Source organism: Vanacampus margaritifer, chromosome 1 (genome assembly GCF_051991255.1).
Source record: "Vanacampus margaritifer isolate UIUO_Vmar chromosome 1, RoL_Vmar_1.0, whole genome shotgun sequence".
Classification (NCBI taxonomy): domain Eukaryota; kingdom Metazoa; phylum Chordata; class Actinopteri; order Syngnathiformes; family Syngnathidae; genus Vanacampus; species Vanacampus margaritifer.
The window spans coordinates 15,394,054-15,413,868 of NC_135432.1; the positions used below are offsets into that span (position 1 = coordinate 15,394,054).

At 38.0% G+C, this 19,815-nt stretch overlaps 2 protein-coding genes and 1 long non-coding RNA gene across 5 annotated transcripts in view; 1 reads left to right on the forward strand and 2 right to left on the reverse strand.

Moving 5' to 3' along the window:
- Nucleotides 1-496: 496 nt before the first annotated feature.
- Nucleotides 497-6,986, reverse strand: pofut1 (protein O-fucosyltransferase 1). The gene is made up of 7 exons (XM_077551375.1): nucleotides 6,808-6,986; nucleotides 6,523-6,644; nucleotides 6,041-6,223; nucleotides 4,996-5,108; nucleotides 4,193-4,385; nucleotides 2,187-2,429; nucleotides 497-1,406 (listed from the first exon to the last, which is right to left on the reverse strand). The coding sequence occupies exons 1-7, from the start codon at nucleotides 6,944-6,946 to the stop codon at nucleotides 1,110-1,112; spliced, it is 1,290 nt and encodes a 429-aa protein (XP_077407501.1). The 5' UTR covers nucleotides 6,947-6,986; the 3' UTR covers nucleotides 497-1,109.
- Nucleotides 6,987-7,961: 975 nt separating this feature from the next.
- Nucleotides 7,962-18,393, reverse strand: LOC144057975 (uncharacterized). 3 transcript variants are annotated; one of them, XR_013295359.1, is made up of 4 exons: nucleotides 18,252-18,393; nucleotides 11,287-11,423; nucleotides 9,098-9,259; nucleotides 7,962-9,016 (listed from the first exon to the last, which is right to left on the reverse strand). It is a non-coding gene; the product is annotated as an uncharacterized LOC144057975 (long non-coding RNA). The 3 variants fall into 3 exon arrangements; XR_013295360.1 differs by lacking the exon at nucleotides 18,252-18,393 and adding an exon at nucleotides 13,095-13,137; XR_013295361.1 differs by lacking the exon at nucleotides 18,252-18,393 and adding an exon at nucleotides 13,045-13,128.
- The window catches only part of plagl2 (pleiomorphic adenoma gene-like 2), a 61,350-nt gene continuing 56,289 nt past the window's right edge, over nucleotides 14,755-19,815 (forward strand). The window contains exon 1 of the mRNA XM_077576018.1: nucleotides 14,755-14,949. The gene's annotated coding sequence lies outside the window, so the exon portion shown is untranslated. The remainder of the gene's footprint in view (nucleotides 14,950-19,815) is intronic.

Genomic DNA, 19,815 nt, shown 5'->3' on the forward strand with positions numbered 1-19,815 from the left:
AATTCCCTTTAACTACGGGAACGAATATTATTTTTCATTTTGTAATTTAGTGAGATTCAACTGTACACAGTTTATTGATGTTGCCATTTGCAGTGATATATAATTTGACTAAATTATACAAAGGGGTTTTCATGCTGCATCCTCAGTTAATCAGATCATTCAATTCTAGCCCAGAAATGAAATTATTACTAAATATAATGTAATCAGTATTTGGATACGTTTTTTTTTTTATGTTTTATTGTGGGGGGAATGACTGGACATTATTTTAAGAAGGTGATGATAACTAGTTTAGTTATATGAGCTATTGTGCATGAAAAACAATGAAAAATGAACATCATTTTTTCCCCAGTCAGATTTGACTGAATCTAATGGAGCGCCGCATGTGTAAAAATAAAATAATTAAAATAAAAAAATAGATATTGAGAAACTTTTTTGCATTTCAAATATCCAAAACTGTTTGGTAGCATTTTAATTGGTGGGAGAAAAACAGAGACTATTGCTGTAAAATGTGTCCCTTTATTCACCAAGGAGTTAAGAAATGTGATCTTCAGGACCAGGTACGTCACAGGCAAATCCATTTCTTTAATCAAATTGGATCTTGAAGCTCGACCGCACTGTCAAATGCAAGACACCAGATTGGATTGGTGGTGTCCATTGTTGGCATTTTGCACTGCTTTGTATTTATCTGCATGGGTTGCTATGGTTACCAGAAAAATGACAATGATACATCAACTGGTCTTTACTTTTAAATGGAAAGTCCAAACCCATCAACTTGCTTCTACTCACGCACATACCATCTAACCCTGAGCCCCATCTTCTTTCGTATTAATGTGCAACCAGATTAAACTCTACACATTATTGAACATGACATATATATGATCACGTACTTTTGTTATCAACTGGGGTTTAACTCCTTCATCACCATCATCCATTTGACTGATACAAACAGAGTAAGTTGTAGTTCCGCTTTAAAATAGTTGCACCATTGTATCATTTTGTCAATGGGTTAACTTCTTTTGTGGCAGTTTGACTTTACATCACAGCAATTTGACACTTGTGTTCTGGTTATTTGGAGTAGAGTTTTGCCTTTTGTATCTCCGCCACTCTACTTAGTTCCTGTCATTGCTGCAGCTGGAGGACAGAGGCAATTCGGGATTGCCACAATATTGTTCGTCCGAGGGGTGTTGCCGTAGCATTTCGGATGCAGATTGAGTACCGGTGCAGACTGGGTCACCATGCTCAGGTTGATCCATGCCAAAAAAGGAGGAGGGAAGGTTGTGCACGTCCCGGTCTCTTTTCACAAAGGCAGAAAAGGATGAGACGCAGTTCCCAATAAAGTGGTCTGCTTGGCCTAAAATGTACAAGTCCAGCTGGGCCAAGTCGGGCTGCAGGCTCACCACTTTGACCTGCACACACAAGTTCACCATGGCGAGAAATATGCGGCAAAAATGATGTCTACAATTCTTGATCATTCAATGCATTTTGACAAAAGCATGCCACAAACATGTTCCTAAAACTGGGGGCTGCTTTAAATTGTGAAAAAATGTCATTAACTCATTCAAACCCAAAAACGTGTAAATTCGTTTTTTTTAATACTTTGTCCTTCACTCCCAAAAATGTATTTATATGGTTAAAAAAAAAATATGCAAGAGCATAGATGCAACTTCTGACATGAAGAGGTGGCTTAAAGCATTGGTAGTTATTCCAAAAAACGGCCAGCAGGTGGCAGCAGAGTATAAGAGATCAACCAGGGCCATGTTGCAACAAGCTCTTTTTGACAATGTTTTCACCAGGAATGTAAATATTAATGAAACGTAGCTATGTTCTAATGCTAATTGCTTCAACACGGTTACAGATGAAAATATAGGCTTACTTTTTTTCTGATGAAAGAAGAGACTCTAATCTTTATTTTGTTAGGTTCCATGTTTTTATAGAAATGGAACACAATATTCTGTGGGCCTTGCAAAATCAGTCAAAATCCAGTTTAACAGCCAGGAGTGAAGGGGGTTGCTTCATTGAAAATGTCTGTAAGTTAGCCATTAAAGATGGATTCAGGACCTCATTTCAACCGTGTTGAAAGTTATCAGTTACTTACTTTGTAAATGTTTTACAATTGTTACAAAATACGGTGCTACAGACAAGCCAGTCGCAAAGAGAAAGTTTAACTTTTGTCACACTTTCATCACCTTGCCCTTGAAGAGCTTCTCAATGTCGCTCCTGTGAGACTCCGAATCGGTGGCGACGTAGACGGAGCGAGCAGAGGTCTTTTCCACCCACAGCTTCACGGCCCTGCGGATCTCGGCCAGGTCGGGCAGGCACATGGTCATGGTGAGGGGCAGCGCCGTCTGCCGCTTGTAGCCCACGCACTGGGGGGAGGCCATGAAAAGAGGCCCCACATCGCCGCTCTTCAGCATTTTGCAGGCGTTTTGCTTTGAGGAAGAAGATATTGCAATGGTGGAATGGCAAGAGATGTTGGCACATTATAAATTCTTACATACAATATTACCTCTAAAAACACTGTAATATTCTAGCCTGGCAAGCCACACCCACTTTCTTGAGAGAAAGAAAGTTGGTGCGGTCACTGGGTCGTGGAAAGCGATTTCAGCGCGGCTCAAAACGATCTGTACAATCAAATACGTTTGTTTGTTTTTTTGTTTTTGTTTTTTCTGGAGAGCTCAGTATTGTTCAACAAATACGTTTGTTTGATGACGTATTCTTCATGAGCAACGTCACTCTTTGGTGCCGGAAGTCTAACACCACACAAATCATCAAGTTTTTACCGCAATAACGACATAAGTCATTCACTAATGTCTCTCTTCCATTTTGAATTGACTCCTTATCCGCCCACTGTTTACTCACAGACTTACATATGAATATTATATATTTCATATGGACGTCCGTGTGTTTACCACACATACGTCCCACTTTTAAGACGTCGCGTCAGCTCTTTGCTGATTGGATCTTTTCATCGTCTGTTTGGTAAGTTTACCCCATCTGCGAAATGCACTTGATGCCGACAGTGACCAGACTCATCGGCTGGTTAAAGCGATGAGTCTGGTTTCCAGGCGAGTAATGTTCCACTATACACAAAATACTCCTTACCAACTAAAAGGAAGCCACCCACATTATAAATTTGCATTCACAAATACTGAATAGATTTAACATTTCCGAATGCCTTCCCCAGCTCAGGGAGGGGGAAAAAAACTCCTCTGAACACACACAACAATACAGACAAGTTAATAGTGAACCTTTCACTTGCCAAAAATAAAAATTCAAGTGCCAAAGATATTTAAATGCCATCTGGGTAATTTTGGGCTGTTGAGTCTGAAAATTGCATCCATTTCTTGAAATTGGCTCGAGTTTTTGATTGATAATTAATGTACTTTGATTGTCAATAAAAGCAGTGTTTGTGCTTTGGCGTCACCTGTTTTTGCATTTGTTTACAGCTAACATTGCCCGATTCTATGAATTTTAGCTTGATTTTCACATGAAACATGATTTGCATATGGAAGGCTCTCTGTGATAGCAAATGTCGTATTTTACGATATCAAGGAAAATAATATGGACAGGCCTGCAAAGACAGATACACAAAGATCATCAAGATATAACAAATCATAACTTACACTTTAAAACAACAATATGGAAGATCATAAAAATTCAGGGGGTATAGAAACGATACCATTTACGGATTCAGCGACATCAAAATACCCTTAAAACCATTGAAACTTTCTTAGCATCATGTCGGTATGTGTACATCCCAATTTAGAAGCCTTGAGCTATGAGAGAGTGAGCTCCATGACATTACACTAGCAAGTATTATGCTGTTCAATGGAACGAGTTCAGAACATTCGTAGATTCACCCATCCTATTAACTCTTTGACTGCCAAAAACGTTTAATAACGTTTAGTAAAATCCTAAGGAGGGCTGCCAAAGACGTTAAAAGTCGTTAACTATGTTTTTTTTGTTTGTTTTTTGGAAACGGATGGAGGAAAGCCTTGGTATTATGTGTGTTTCCATAGTCCAAACACAAAATTTTCTGTGGACCTTGAAAGATCAGTCAAAATGCTTAAATCAGCTGGCATCCCTTTTCTGAAAACACTTGGCAGTCAAAGAGTTAAAAATAAGAATAAAAAAACAAAACAATGAATTTAGTGAAATGCTTGTGGGATCACAATCCCCAAAGAAATCTCACCCAGTCACTGCCAATCCTCAAGTGAATGCCAACATATGGCCGAGTCAGGAGGGAAGCGATGTGCTCCCGTCCCTTTGCCGCCATTTTGTCTGACCACACTACGTAACGCTGCAGGCCAACGTGCTCCTCCACCACCGGGAACTGGGCAGGAGCTCCGGGCAGGGCCAGGACCGGGTGTTCCTTAGGTGGAAACCTAGGGCAGGGGATGAATTTGAATTTTTATAAACTTAGTTAAAAACAACTTCTATGGAGCTTCCTCACATATGGTTTGTTTTAAACTCGTTCTTTGGATTGCTTTCTAGCCTAAAAACAACATTTGGAGTATCATCACGCAGAATAATTTTTTTCATGAGCGATTATGAAGAAAATAAAAATCAATAGATTGTTTTACCGGTGCACACTGTGGAAAATATGCTCGTTAAAGACATAAGATTAGCATTAATTGCTAATGACAGGCACATATTTGATTGTTCTGTGAAATTACAGATGTTTGTAAGCAGGTCTTTGTGTGGGTTAATAAAGTCTTGGTGATAGGTGAGGAATTGCCACCTCCATAAGTGAAAATACAATCAATGCTTTGCTATATTTAGATAGCTGCTATTTTCTTTTGCCCCTGGTTGCTCGGGTAACTTAAGCGTAGCTCAACTTCATGTTGTTGTTCAGAACGCAAACAACACCTATGCTAGTTGCAGCAAAGTCACGCTCTCACTTTTGCTCCGCCTGCTTCAAGACTCCATTCATCCACAATAAATATGAAACAATTGAACACAGTTCTCAAAGACAAATACGGATGGTGTACTCACTTCGTCATCCACTGCTGCTGGTGGAATGCACTGAAGGAAATACCACTGAATAACACAGACTCTTCAAAATCCACGCCGACATAATCCCAGAATTGACCAAATGGATTCCCATCCTGAAAAGACCAGAAAGCATCCACGCACATTAGAGAAGTTATTCCTAACAACTATGCCTCAAGTTGGCACTTAATTGGTCCAAAAACTATTATTTATTTCTCATATTTTGTTGTTGTTGTGGTAGCTATGGCTGCCAGAAGCAACATAGTGACAAGCCCAACAATGAAAAGTGTTTCCACTAGATGGCAGAAGGTACACAATTAAATGTGTACCCACCTGTTGAAATAGAGAAATAATAAATAGAGGTGAGACTCTCATTACTTACAGTATACCTGCATATACTGTTTGTGATATATATATATATATATATATATATATATTTTTTTTTATATATATGTGCCATGGCTTAATCAAAGTCAGGAAACATGACAGTAAAGCAGCAACACTAAGAAGCATGAGGATGCTCTGTGACGTGAGGTGATGGAAAGGCCACTAGAGGGCAGCAATCGATTGTAGTTCACAATACGTCAAAGCAAATGACAAACTCAGATGCCAAGTACACGTTAAAATAATCTGGACCATTTTGAACCCTGGTTCCATCTTCCAAAAGAGTCTTTTAAAACGAGTAGGCTACTTCCATTTTTGTCACTGCAAAAGAGTTACATAAACTTTTTTTGTTTTTCTACTACTACTACTCTTATAGCCTGGATGCCCTGTGGAACAATGACTCACTCACTTGTTGTGTGACGAGAGACTTAATTTAGGTTTTAGCTTTAATTTGTTAATACTCAAAACAACCTCATAAGGATAAACTTGACTTGATTGTCAGTGTTAAGTGTGTGGCATTGTATTGTCACGTGATCGCTCACATTTTTTAAAAAACTATTTTATGAGTTTAGGTTATTGATCTCGCTACTGTTTTTGCGACCCGTCCCCTTCTCACACCGGCCACGCACAAATGTCAACGCTCGCTGCTCCATTGGACCCTCACCTTCATGGGACAGGATCGTCTATCTGCACTCCGCTGAGCCGCTGCCTCAAAGCAGTAGGCTTTCCTGTGTCCTCTGAGCCAGTGTTTGTCAGCCAGCTCTTTCATGAAGACTTCCAAAGCCACCACGCGGTGGTAGGCCGACAAGGTCTCGAGTTTGAAGAACTCACTGTAGGGAACATGGACCTGGATGAATAGTCAAGAAAATCACAGATCATAAAACTCGTGACATTATGCACAGAGATAATATTTGGGTCATCTTTATAGTGGGATGACCCAAGTAGAAGTGTAAAGTAGGGCCCACACGGCTCATTACAAGGTACTCAAGACATCCTCCAACTGTTCATAAATTTGTATTTATATAGTATGTACCGCCCAACTCCATATTTCCTTGTCTTTTGAGTGGAATGGCCAAATGTCCAAACGCTTTTGTCCACGACGTTTATCGGACACGACTGCAAGTAGACAACGACAGATAGACTTACATTAGTGGCAGGTGGGCTGAGATGGCGGTAAACAATCCAGGGAGGGACTGCCAGGGTTCGATTTAACATCTTAGCAAAAGCCAGAGAACCCAGGAAGTGGTCTGCCTGGTTCCCAAAGCGGCCTGAACACAGAAACACGTTTTCTTTTGTTTTTTCTCTCTCTTTGCTGAGTGTGATCATAATGTGGAACTAAACTGTAGCTGTTAAAAAAAGTTTATCTTAACATTGAACAATTTTACGACGACCGGTAATGAAATGTTGCCTTAAAATAAAAGTGTTTATTACCCATGCACGGACAGTACAACACATATCCATTATCATCCCACTTCAGTTCTTCGGCAGCCGTCCGACAACTTTGTTGTAAGAGTGAACAAAGAAAACAAGTCAGCGTAAGAACGTGAGACGGTAGCTTCCACACTGCCATTGTAATTCATAACATATCCCAGAATGCAGTGCGCACACTTTTCCTTTTTTGTTTGAGCGGTGGCGTGGAGACCTAAAAGTGTGTGCTGCCACTTACAGGACAAGAAGCGTACTGTTGGTTCCGTTGTAAACCCCTGACTTCAATATTGGACTTCACAACAAAATCCGATTTCTGACCACGTTTTGCTTTGGTTTTTATTTAATTTTGTGATGCAATCGTCATATCATTTGACCAATTATTCATTTATTTAAAAGTTTTTGGGTGGAAAAAAAAAAAGAAAGCGGCACAGTGTATAATAGGGGTTATAATTTATAGCACATCAGCTTCAGAGTTCTGAAGTTGAATGTGTGAATGCCAGTGTGGAAGGTTGTTTTTCTATAAATGCCCTGCAAATAGCTGAAGTCCAATCCATGTTGTATCCTGCCTCTCAAGTCTCACCCAAAATCAGCTGGGACAGATTCCAGGTCACCATGCAGCAAGGTAATAGTAAGTTTGGTACATGAGGATCTGAATGTGCAGCACTGTGGAATCGCTTGTTTATAAAATGTGCTATAGAAATAAAGTGGATTGGATTGGATTAAAAAAAAAAAGAACTTGAACAAAAATATTTTATCCTTCATCTATAGACAATTTAATGAAAAACAAGTGTGGCTGAACAAACCAGAAACATTCTTCCTTCTGATTCATTTGCTTATTTATACTGAAACTCAACCACTCGAAAAATATAATTTGTAGCTAAATTAATCTTAGTTTTATTTTGAAGTCAGCATTGCAGCTCACGAGGGTTATAGAAAATGGCTGCATGGATAGATATCGGTCTCCTAAATTGTAGGGTTTAGTGACTAGTACTGTTAGGTTTAGAAGGCAGTACAAAACAATGAAAACCAACTCTTTTTTTTCCTTCCTTTTTTATATTTTGGGAATACATGTGTTGCAAAATAACATAAATACAAATACAAAAATTCAAATATTTAAGCCTTCAACCATTCACTGATAATGACAACAGACTTTTTTTTTCAATTAGTTTCTTTGAGGACACAATTGTTATGCATTTTATCGTAATTTATTTTTTGATGTTCCTCCCTAAAACTTTAATATACTCACAATTTCCCAAACACGTTAGAAAATAAGAACAAAATGTAATAAACAAACAAAAATAAACTTTCTGTTTTGCATTGTATTGCCTTGAGTAACACATAGGATATTCCCAGCTACTCTTTCATCACATCTTTTTCATCAGATCTTCAAATGGGTGCTGAACATGCCCAAACTCACTATGCTGGATAACCATCAAACACAAGGCCTGAGTGGGTGTGGCCTAACAGAGAGATGAGATTCCCTAATCACTGTTTATGTTAATTAACTGACTTATACCTGAGTGTGTTGCCATCAAATACATTTAACGAAACACATTTTAGAAAACTGTTTTTGATCAGTTGATTTGAAAGCAATGTGACGTGACGATCCAGTGTTGAAATGATTCCCAGTCAAAAAAAAACAAAAACAAATAAATCTCTATTTGCATTCATAACTCGTTTTTCTTCTGCTGTGATGCTCACTCAGCAGCTGGCTGTTGTTTCCCTCCTTTCCCGTTCATGCTCCTCCCCCACCTCTCCAACGCACACTGTTTTTCATTGTTGAGATGACAGCAGTGATAACAATGAAGAGAGACATAACTCAGCCTTATGAGTTTGAGGGTGTGTGGGGGGCGGGCAGGGTGTGTGTGTGTGGTGGGTCTAGCAGCGAGACAGTTTTCTTCAGGTGAACCAATGGCAAACAAAACACTGGCAAAATTCATGCACATTTATGTATCGTACTCGATACGTTCAATGTCTTAAGCTGCAGTTATTAACGCAAAAAAAATCAGAAATAGTATTTCGTACACAATTTCTCTGTTGTAACAAGACTTTTTTTCCAAATGCATTTTACACTGTTAAAAGGTGCCCCGTTTGGCAGGATGAGCAGCATGCACAAAGTAAAATGTGACAAATTCTCACACGCTATAACTTATTCTGTAGCTGTAATTGCCACATTTGGTGTTTGTTGGTGGGCTGATGATTGACATTTCTTCTGTAGCAAGGAAGAAACAAAACATATTGGCAAATGTGAATGAGCCTCAAAACCACAGAAGAACAATACTTGGTCACTCACTGCTGTGGGGTGTCATTCCACTCCTCACTGGTTAAGATGATCCACAAGTGTTGAGGTCAGGACTGTTGACAGGCCGCGCCATTCTTTTCTACTCCCGCAGTGACAAACACAACGACACGGGGCGAGGTCTGTCATGATGGAGGAAGGGAGTTTGGCCCCAGACTGAGGAGACAAGCATGTCACTGAAGAAGAACTCCATCTCCACATCTGTCTGCTTTGAGATGCATGCAGTAATGATGAGCCTCTTTTATTTCATCAATGATAATGTCGCACCACCCCATCGCACTGCCTCAATCAAAAGGTGCTGCGCTATCTGTAAATCTCAGCTTTGAGCACATAACAAAAATGTTCAAATTGGCATTTTAGCTCAGCATTCACTTCAAATTCCTGGTTCGCTTAATGTATCTTGAAAAAATATATAATTTCCCTCTTTTTTTTTACATCCAACTTGAGCAGAGACACAAAATGTGCTTAGGAGGAAGAAGCTGACTCTAATAAAATGCATCGTGTGCTTATTTTTCCACTCATTTTTATTGCTAACATTTAGTCTGTTTACATTCACAACGTATTTAATTGGCCGAAAATAATGGCGGACCAACCAGGGGCTCATGTTGTGTTAGCACGAACATCAGTGCTAACATTAAAGGTGTATTCAAGGATCTTCTCAAAAAGTAGAAGCCCAACGTCCTTTTTTAAAAACGCGCATGCAGAAGACCACCCTACCAGCTCTTCTGCTCATCCGGGGGAAAACGCTTATCAAATGCCAGGAACGTACAAGCTCATCTTCATCTTCGTGAGTCTCTGCAGCCGGCCTCGCTTGCGGCGCTCCCATTTTCAAAGTATGCGGTGAGATCGTTGGACCTACAACGATGACTGGCTGAATCCGAAGCTCAGCGGCTACATGCTACAAGCACCCGAAGTGCGCATGCGCAGCCAGGAACGCGCGCTCACGACGTCGTTACGGCATATCGATTGACGGGACCGAGAAACAATCGTTAAGATGATCCACCCGGAAGACGCAGCGACAAAAGATCCTTGAATGTACCTTTAGCATGTTCAGCGAGTTTATTTCCAGGCATGACATTACAACGTACGAGTTCTGTTTATGTTTAACACTGGAATGAAATGTATCTCTCAATTTAGTTTTGGACCATGTTTTTTGTCGTATTTGGCATTGTGTGTGTGTTTTTTTTTTTAAATATAATTGACAACAGGGGGTTTAGCAAGTAAGCAACAATTACAACAGTAGGAGGAGCCCAGATACAAGAAAAATGTTCAATTTATGAACTATAAGATAGCTAGACAAGTAGACAAATTTAGATGCTAACATGACACTATCCTGTGTCTTTTTTTAGTCGTCTTCCCTCAGTGTGTTTTCCCAGGATGGAAAAAAAGAAGCTATTTTTAGCTTTAATGGTGCTCCAGTCTAGTCCGCTGCCTTCCAGCAGGCGGTGTTTTTGTTATTTCGCTTGACTAGACCCTAAAAATGTTCCGCCCATCCTTATCAACATGGTGCAGAGCCCCCGATGGAACCCGATGGTCCACCTCGTCACAGAACATACAGTGCTGGGCAAAGATAGACCTCAGCTGCTCACGCATTCACTTGTTACATCAGCAGCCAATAGACTACCATATTTACCTATTGTGTCATGCCTGTGTTGGGGCCAGTTCGACTATTTCAAAGGGTGAGAATTTAAGTTGGTTCTAACAAAAAAGAGCTGGATGAAAATGGACAACATTTCTTCTAAGAGTTTTCTAAAAAAGTGGAAGCTGTTGAAAATCCGTACAGGGAACAATACCATGTTTTTTTCGCTTTGAATGTGTTCCAATAGTTTTGTTTATTTAGTGCTTGTGCAACAGCGACCCTCCCATACCTCATCTTATAGCTGCGGCTTTTGCCCAACATTTAGTGACTATTCGTCGCCCAATCACCAATAAAGCAAACCAGCCATCTGTTTTACAAAACAAAACTCGTTAAAAAACACACACACACACACACACACACACATCGGCATTTCAAGGAGATTGCGGGTTATTTTGTTGGCGAGCAAACAAACTCCAGATGTGAACTAATTGTGGTGAGGGAAGGGTTGAGTGCACCTGTGTGTATTTGGGAGGATGTTTAGGCAAGTGCAGAAAAGAGGTGTGAGGACAAAGGTGAGTTGGAACAACACGGAAAGAAGACTCACCTCAAGCAGACGCACATGAGAGCTTTATTTTCAGGCGCTCAATGCGCTCTCCTATCAGGAGACCGGCTGGAAGTCATAACGAGCAATGAGGTTGTGGTCAGTGAAGATGTGAGGGAGGGAAGGAGGTTCTGTGGAGGCTGCAGCAAAGAAGAAGAAGTCAGTGTCGTCATGATGTTGCATCTCTGAGTGCGGTTGTCAAACAAGAGGGAGAAGAATCGTCTTGTCATCATTACAACAAACATATTCATAAAATGAATAGTTCAATATCATGATTTACATGACTTCACAGAATCTTGGTACTTTAAAAAAAAGATTCAAAATCCTTGGTGAAGGTAACTAGAATGATATTCAGACGCAGTAAGTAATAAATTAGAACACAAAGAATAGCTCCATTATCAGGTTCCCTAATGTAATTCATATTGTGGACATTGGTTACGTAATATATTTAAAGTTTCTGGCCATTATGTAAGAAACAAAAACAAAAAAAACCTTGTCTCATTGCTTTGCATAAAAACAGAGCTCATCTATCCTTTCTGGACAGCTGTAGGACTTGGACTTTCAAACTAGGGTTAATGTTTGAGTCCCAGTGTGGACAAATAAATAAAATCCAACTAGCTCCAGAAATATATAAAACTCAGGAGGGATTGTTAATCAGCATCATAATTAAAAACAAATATTCCTTTCTTTCACTGCCAACTATAATTGTCTATTTGTTTGTACCTCCACCATGGGAATATCTAAAAAAAAAAAAAAAAGTCTAAGCTATTTGGAACAATTTGAGCTTTGCGGCCAATGGACAAAAGTCAAAATAAATAGCTGGAATGGTTGGATCCATTTTCAAGTGTTCATAGTTTTAAAATATTTTCCTTAATTTCTCAGTAGATAATGCACAGATGTTAATAATTCAAGTGAGACATGACCAGGAGGGGGATATTGTTTATGGTATGAGAATATTTTTGTCCTGAAGGATTGGAAGGATTACTTGGCCAAATGAAAATGTGCAAGTGCAACTGGACTGGAAGCAGAAATCAGAGCCAGGACTTAACTGTAAGATGTAATTTCCCTTCCCAAACCGTGGAGTTTTAGTTTAGATTAAGCGTGCGACTTTCATTATCCTAATTTATCATTCACGATATTGTTTTTAAAAAGTTCCGAAACTTTCCTCTTCGTCTATTTTGTTTTAAAATGAATACATTAATTTAATGTATTTCATTTAATCTATTGCTTTTTAATCTTTTCCTAAAAATATTTTATTCCCAACAGGCATTAAAGATTAAGCATCAAATGGTATACATGATGTTGAGTCATTTGAACATTTAATTCCTGCTCTTTACATGTTCTATGATTAATTTCTTTAGTATAATTTTTCAGTTAATAGGCTACCCAGTTTTTTTTTAAATAATTATCTGATTTGATAAAGTCACTTTTAATTTGAGTACAAATTAATCTCATTAACACAATCAAACATGTAGATTCCTCCTCTGTTTAACTATAAATTGTTCTTATTTTTTTGTAGAAAGCAAATCAGAAATGAATAAAATACTTTTTTTGATGCGAAATTAATATGAAAATAATCAAATTGACTTCCGCTAAATCTCCAACACGTCAATACTCGATCACTGAGGCAGTGGACAAAAATAATATGCTTTTTTTTTACTGCGACAGAACTACTTTCTACTACTTCTGATTAAAAACAAAAAACAAAATCAGCAACCCTTCCAGAAGCAAAAATGCAAAAAATATCTCTTATAACAATACCTGTACATTTGAAGTCTCAAATATTGATCATAGTCACTGTTATCACTCACTTCTTTAGCAGAAAAAGCATGAGGACAGTTGCCATCAACAGGTAGTCTACCGCTGTTGCGCTTTGGGGGCGTGGCAACTAGAGAAAAGGCCTCCGGTGCCTTCATGAACAATCGGAAATATGTAAGATTATTTATGACTTTTGGGAAATTAAAAAAATAAATAAAAAGCCAAACATGAAACGAATATATTGAGCTATTGAGCATTATTCGGTTGCTGACTAGAAGAAATGCGAAAGTGTCTGCAGTAAAAATTTAGGCTTACCATTTATATGTAAAATGTGAATGTAATGCGAATTGAATGAGAGTCTAAACACAGATAATACATTTTACTCATTTTTAATGTGCAATAAAATACATGTGAACATAAAAAAAACACAGATGGGTGGGATTTTTCATTTAAGAAATGCTTTGGAACGACTAATTGTTATTATTAATGCAACAATTTTAGTGTACAACATGAGGAGCCTGAAGGCATCAGTGTCGATTCCCCCACCCCCACGCTCCCTGGCTGCACAAACATGTTCCCCCTGCGGTCTCCATGAGCCAGTGGTGGGTTTCGAGCAGGAGAGGTGACGAGGAAACGAGTTGATATGCCCTGGAAGCAATTCTTTCACCCCTCTCTACTACACAAGTCGCACGACGCATGCACACTGGACGAACCACTCAAATTATACAGGCGAAGTGCGACAAACGTGGATTCAGCACGTTTATTATTATTAATATATGTATATTTTAATGTATTCAATTTGTACTCATTATTAGCCAATAAAATGTAAACATGACAGCCTCATCTCAAAATAATACAAATGAATTGATTATAATGTCTACACGTTCATACGAATGTTTCTTTCAATAATCCCAGATATGTTGAGTAATCCACTCAAAAGCCAACGTTAACAATTTTACATTTTTGATTGTGGTTTTGCTACACTTTTGCCAAAGTGCGTGTCTATTTATTTTGCTGTAATAATTAATTTATTCATATATTATGAAGGTGAAGATAAAAAGTGCTAAATCAAATAATTCAAGACACAATGCTAAATCAATGTGCAGGTGAATGATTTACATATTGTCAAAATTAGTTTTTAGTTTAAATTAAATGTAAACTTCACATCAGTTGTTAATTAACACAGTCTCATTTATTTTAAATGCATTTGTAAAATGGTACCATGAGTAATTATGTCAAAATCGGACAGTTGATTATTTCAAATGAAGAAATGTCGGTAATAGACGTCGCTGTCATTAAAAAACATTAGATGTAAATGAGCTTTTGCTTTTCTCTGACGCAAACGGACATAATTTTAAAAATGCCTGTAGCAGCGTATTACAACTTCGAATATTTTAAAATACATTCGCGTGGGTTGGCTGCAGTTTGAAGTCAAGTCAAATATTAAAGTTTTATTTTTGTGTTGAGTTTTAAAGGTGCCGACTTATCACAAAAGTATTATTTAAAACAGAATGCGGAGAAAATATGCAGGTATTTTAACTGATCAGACTCACCAGAGCCTGACTGCTGGTGGGTGTTTAAAAAAAAAAAACAACTCACAGTAATCTGTCCCTGAGTGAAAAAAAAAAGTTTGTGAAAGTGGACTGACGTCACACTCCCACAATGCTTACCGCCCCCTAACTCGGCTGCAGCCTGAGGAGAGCCACACACACTCACTCCCAGGCCCCGAATATCTAAATAATTGGGGAGAAATCGCCAAACAATATTTAGAAAACAAGCTAAGAAGACATCGAAGCGAGTGCGTGGAGTTGGTGGCGTGGGTCTTTCCCACGGTGGCTTTCTGCTCGGGATGGACGCTTACCGGGGCTCCAAGTGAAAGTTGACTAATGCAGTGCTGGAAACTTTTTGGTGAGTAAACTACTTTTTTCCTTTCCCCTCCTCCTTCGCATATTGTGTTTTGCACGTTGTTGTGCTTGTGCGTGTTTGGGACAACTTTGACGCCACTTTTGACGCGGTCCGGCTGACGTGCACTTCGACTTGCACGACGCCTGTCTTGTTATGAATGTGTTGCTATTACTAAATAAACGCCGTTGGCCTTTGCGTCATTTGTGGCGTATTTTTCTGTATTGTGTGGCTGGCGAGGCATTTAACAGCGCGACAGATATGTCGCTAAAAGCGATCGCGACAATTTTTGGGCACGTTACTATAGGGCCCTTTTATTGTTGTTATTTTAAATCAAGTTGTTGAGTTTGAGGCCATTTTGGGAATTTAAGGTCCCCTCCGCGTGTTTTCGAGACTATGGGAGGGTGTAAAAGTGTGTTAAAAGTGCATTTTAATTGAGGCTCGTTGGTGCCAGGGTATTAAAGTGTTTGTTTTATTTTGTGGTGATGGTGCGTTCACTTGTCACGTTGCTCATTAAGCTTGGAGATGTGTGGACCACACGCATATAACTGTCCTCCTCGTGGCTTGTGTCATGTTTGCGGCTCCTCGGATGTTTTTGTTCCTTTGGCCTGAGCGCGCGCGCGCGGCCGCGCGTGCATGACTGTATGTTTTTCCTTGGAAGTAGAACAAGTGGAGGGTGTCTAACACAGTGCAGTAGTCATATGCAGATTTATTGGATCAGTGTTACAAGTTTATTTTGTAGTTTGCAGTTGTGTACAACTGCATCATATTGAGATGTTGCTAATTTGACTACATGATATGTCCTTATTGCAACCACTTACATCAATTTGAGTTATTATTATTATTATTTTTACATAGTTTTTATTTATTTAATTTTTTTACAAAAGATTCCCAAAGTGAACACAGTCTGTTCCAGTATGTTGGTTGACCTTGGTTTGTTCATATTTGCAAATGACTTTTTCTGTCATTATGGAAATATAAATATTTTGCCCATTTCTATGATTATAATTAGGGGTGTGAATTGCCTTGGAACTGCCGATTCGATCCGTATCACGATTCAAAGGTCACAAATTACGATTCAATTCGATACTGGTTGATCACGATTTGAATCTATAACTCGGTCATTGGGATTTTCAAAAATAATATTTAGAAAAAACTAAACATGTACATGTACTCTGTAAGATATGTATGAAAATGTATTTATTTATCTGAAACTTCAGGCTTGTAACTGTGAGCCACTGTATTTAACAAACAAGTTGCGATCTGTTTTATGTTTGAACAGCATTGAACTAAAATATTAAGGCTTAATGTTCTATTAATATAACATTCTTCCATGATTAAAGTAAGACGTTTTGTTGAGTATTTCCATCCAAAAAAAATTACGTTTAAGCATTGATTCGGCCCCCATATTGAATCAATACGAGAATTGCAATATTGCGATATATCACCGAATACATTTTTTAAATGTCTCTAATAATTATTGATGCTGTGGCGCAAAATACAAGTTGCATCAATGACAAAGGTCTCATTATTTTTTGACAATTGATATTTTCATCGGTGGAATCAATATTCTGTATTCCATCATGTTTAAGGCTAGTTTGGAATTAGGGGTGTTAGAAAAAATCGATTCGGCAATATATCGCAATATTACAGCACAATTCTCGAATCGATTCAATATGCGGCCAAATCGATTTTAAACATCAATTTTTTAATGGGAATATTCAACAAAACGTCTTACTTAGGGTTAGGATTTACACATTAAGCATGGAAGAATGTTATATTAATGGAACATTAAGCTTTAATATTTTATTTCAGTGCTGTTCAAACATGAAACATACTGCAACCTGAATTTTCAGATAAATACATTTATTTTCATACAAATCTTACAGTGTACATGTACAAGTTTACTGATTAGTATTTTCTAAATTTGAGTTTAAAAAAAATCCTATAATCAATTTATAGATTTCTATCGGGATCGAATCGAATCGTGACCTATGAATCGTGATACAAATCGAATCGCCAGGTACTAGGCAATTCACACCCCAATTTGGAATTAACGAGTTTTGGGATCATTGCGATATATTCATGCTTTAATTGATTAATATGAGCATTTTTTAAATGTTTTTGTGGGGGTATCAATTACTTACATTTTTCCCACTATTCACAATAGGTCTCTGCCCCTCTCCATCCTGAATAGGGGAGGTTTACTAAATTGCCAATGCAGTCATAGATGGGCATCATATGCATGCATGTATGTCCACACACTTACTCTGGTCTGTCGATAGAATGTGAAACTTTATTTTGTTTCCATTTCCATAAAGGTGCCAAATGTGCTGATGTGAAGTAAGGTAGTTAAGATCTAATCTGCAATTCAAAGCAAGCTGCATGATTTCATAAGGTTATATTTCCGAGGGGAAACAGTAATACTGTACTACCCAAAAATGTTGATGTGTGGTGTGCTTCTACTGTACAGTATGTGAAGGTGCACAAAGATGAGAGAGGTTTGAGTTGCTCTAGCTCGCCCCACTCACACCGAGGCTTGCAACTACAAAATAAGGAAATGGAAGTGAGTTTTTATCACAAGACATTGCCTTTGTTGTCATTGTGGCTCCACAACGCTACAGCAGGGATCCTGCAGATCCTTAACAATTATTTAAAAGCATTGAATCAATCAATCTAAAAACAAGGGCTTAATTGGCGTTAAAATTTTCATAAATCAAACTTTCAAAAGTCTTCAAAAATATTAACAAATGATGATTAATTAATGTAAATAATAGAGGTGAGCGGTTTTGAAAAATAACCTAATTGCGATTTCTGTTCCTCAGTATTGCGATGTAATATGTGATTATTTTTTCAAGGTCATCTTTCCATGTATTTTTTTTACAAGCGATGAATTACTTCACATCAGATTTATTATACATAAATGTTTTGGTTTTAGGCACTAGGCTTACGCTAAAATAAAGGCAAATGAAACAAATTAATATGAAATAATTTATTTATCTACTTCAGTGAGACTTGTTACCATTGACTTGAAGACTTTTTGTATTCATGAAGACAACTTCACAAAATGTTACCAAACAAATGGGGCATAACACTCCATCCATCCATTTTCCTAACCGCTTACTCTTTACAAGGGTTGCGCGGGTGCTGGAGCTTATCCTATCCTGATTGCTATATAACTTTAAAAATAGGCTGTGCTTTAATGCAAGCGGATCGCATCGCGGTTCTCCCTCTCGAAAAATACACACTGTTTAGACAGATGCACTATGGAAAAGCTTTTCTTTTTGCAGTAGTTTTAAATGGCTTACCTTAACTAAAATTCTGCCTTACATTGGAGCCAAAAGTAGAATCCTGATCGTTTACTGTGCATCTTGCTGCTCTAAATAGTAAATAAGTTAACTACACTATAACTTTACACAAGACTACGGACTGCTTCTTCTACTTCTGTTTGTCAAATACTTTTGGTTCATTAGCGCCCCCTTCTTTAACATAGATACCTATGGCTATGAAGAAGGCCACTGGTGGTAATGCATGACTTCTTCTTCTTTCTTATCGCGGTTGGGAGGTGCTTTTGGTGCATTACTGCTACATTATTAAACGGACTGCATGCATTTGGCAGTAATAAAATTGTACATTAAATGAAAGAAAAAGAGAAAGACTGAACACAAATATCCCCCAAAAGAAGTAAGGTAAGAAATTGGACATAAAAACACAAAATGTGGCTGCATAATTATGCACTATGACTGTGTCTCTTATGTCAATTTGTTTTAATTTATTTATTAACCACTGGAACCTTAGCATAAAAACTGTCACAGGAATATGAATGTCGTGTTTTGCCAGAGTGTTTTTCCCACTTTATTTACATAGCGCTATTATTTGTTGTTTTGATCAGGTTATGTTTAATAATTAATGTAACTGCATTGGATTCAATTATAAATGTAAATATTCATATTTTTACTAATGCACCAAGTAAGAGAAAGAAGTTTATACTATTTACAAGTCTTTCAAATAAAAGTAAAAGTGGTACTGCATGAAATCCTTAACTGAATTGAAAATAAGTGTGAATCGTGAATCCAATCAAATCGGGCCCTTTTGAATCAAATCAAATTGATTTGGGAAATCTGAATCGATACCCACTCCTACTAGACACTTAATCTCCTATTCACGCTTAAAGTATACCTCCTGGTGCCCCATTTCGAGGTTTTGATGGGTAAAGGGAGCAATATTGTCAAATTTGATAAATATCCGGTGTTTCCATTTTTGTTTCTAGTCTTGTATTTGCCAAAAATAATTAGCCTAGTCAATTTGAATGGGCATCGCCATATTAGGACGGACTCGCACCCATTGGTTATTATTGAGTGATATGTTAAATTGCTTGACTATGGATGAAAAACTGTCATCTAGACTCAATTATCTTCATTCTTATACTTTGTACATACACCATAATCCACCAAAATAACTCATGTGCTAAAATCACACAATCATGATAGCGGAACAAACAAAAGGTGATGTGTTTCTAGTTGGAGTAGATGATGTCATTTATGAACTCGAGCAAATTTGGACAACGCAAAACATTGGGAACATACCGGTACATTTTATTTAAATGAAATTAAAAAGTCTTTAAAAGTCTTAAATTTAACCTGCTGTAGCAACTGTAGGAACCCTGAATACTCAGGTGTAGATTTTGGCTTTGTCGTCCGGACACGCCGCAATTTTTAATTTATATGATGTCACAAATTCCAAGACACATTTTTGTTTATTTGTGAAGTTGACCTGCTAAGCTTCATTGTTTTAATTGGTCGTAAAGGTGATGTTTGTTTAGTGAGTAAATTGCAGGCCTTGTTCCGAGGCCAGAGGAATGCAACAACAGTG

Coding starts and splice junctions, on each gene's coding strand:
- pofut1 (XM_077551375.1), bottom strand. CDS start 6,946: ATGGCAGTGTGGAAGCTACCGTCTCACGTTCTTACGCTGACTTGTTTT. Junction 6,224..6,522: donor TCAGCCCACCTGCCACTAAT/GTAAGTCTATCT, acceptor CTATTCATCCAG/GTCCATGTTCCCTACAGTGA. Junction 1,407..2,186: donor AGAAGCTCTTCAAGGGCAAG/GTGATGAAAGTG, acceptor TTGTGTGTGCAG/GTCAAAGTGGTGAGCCTGCA.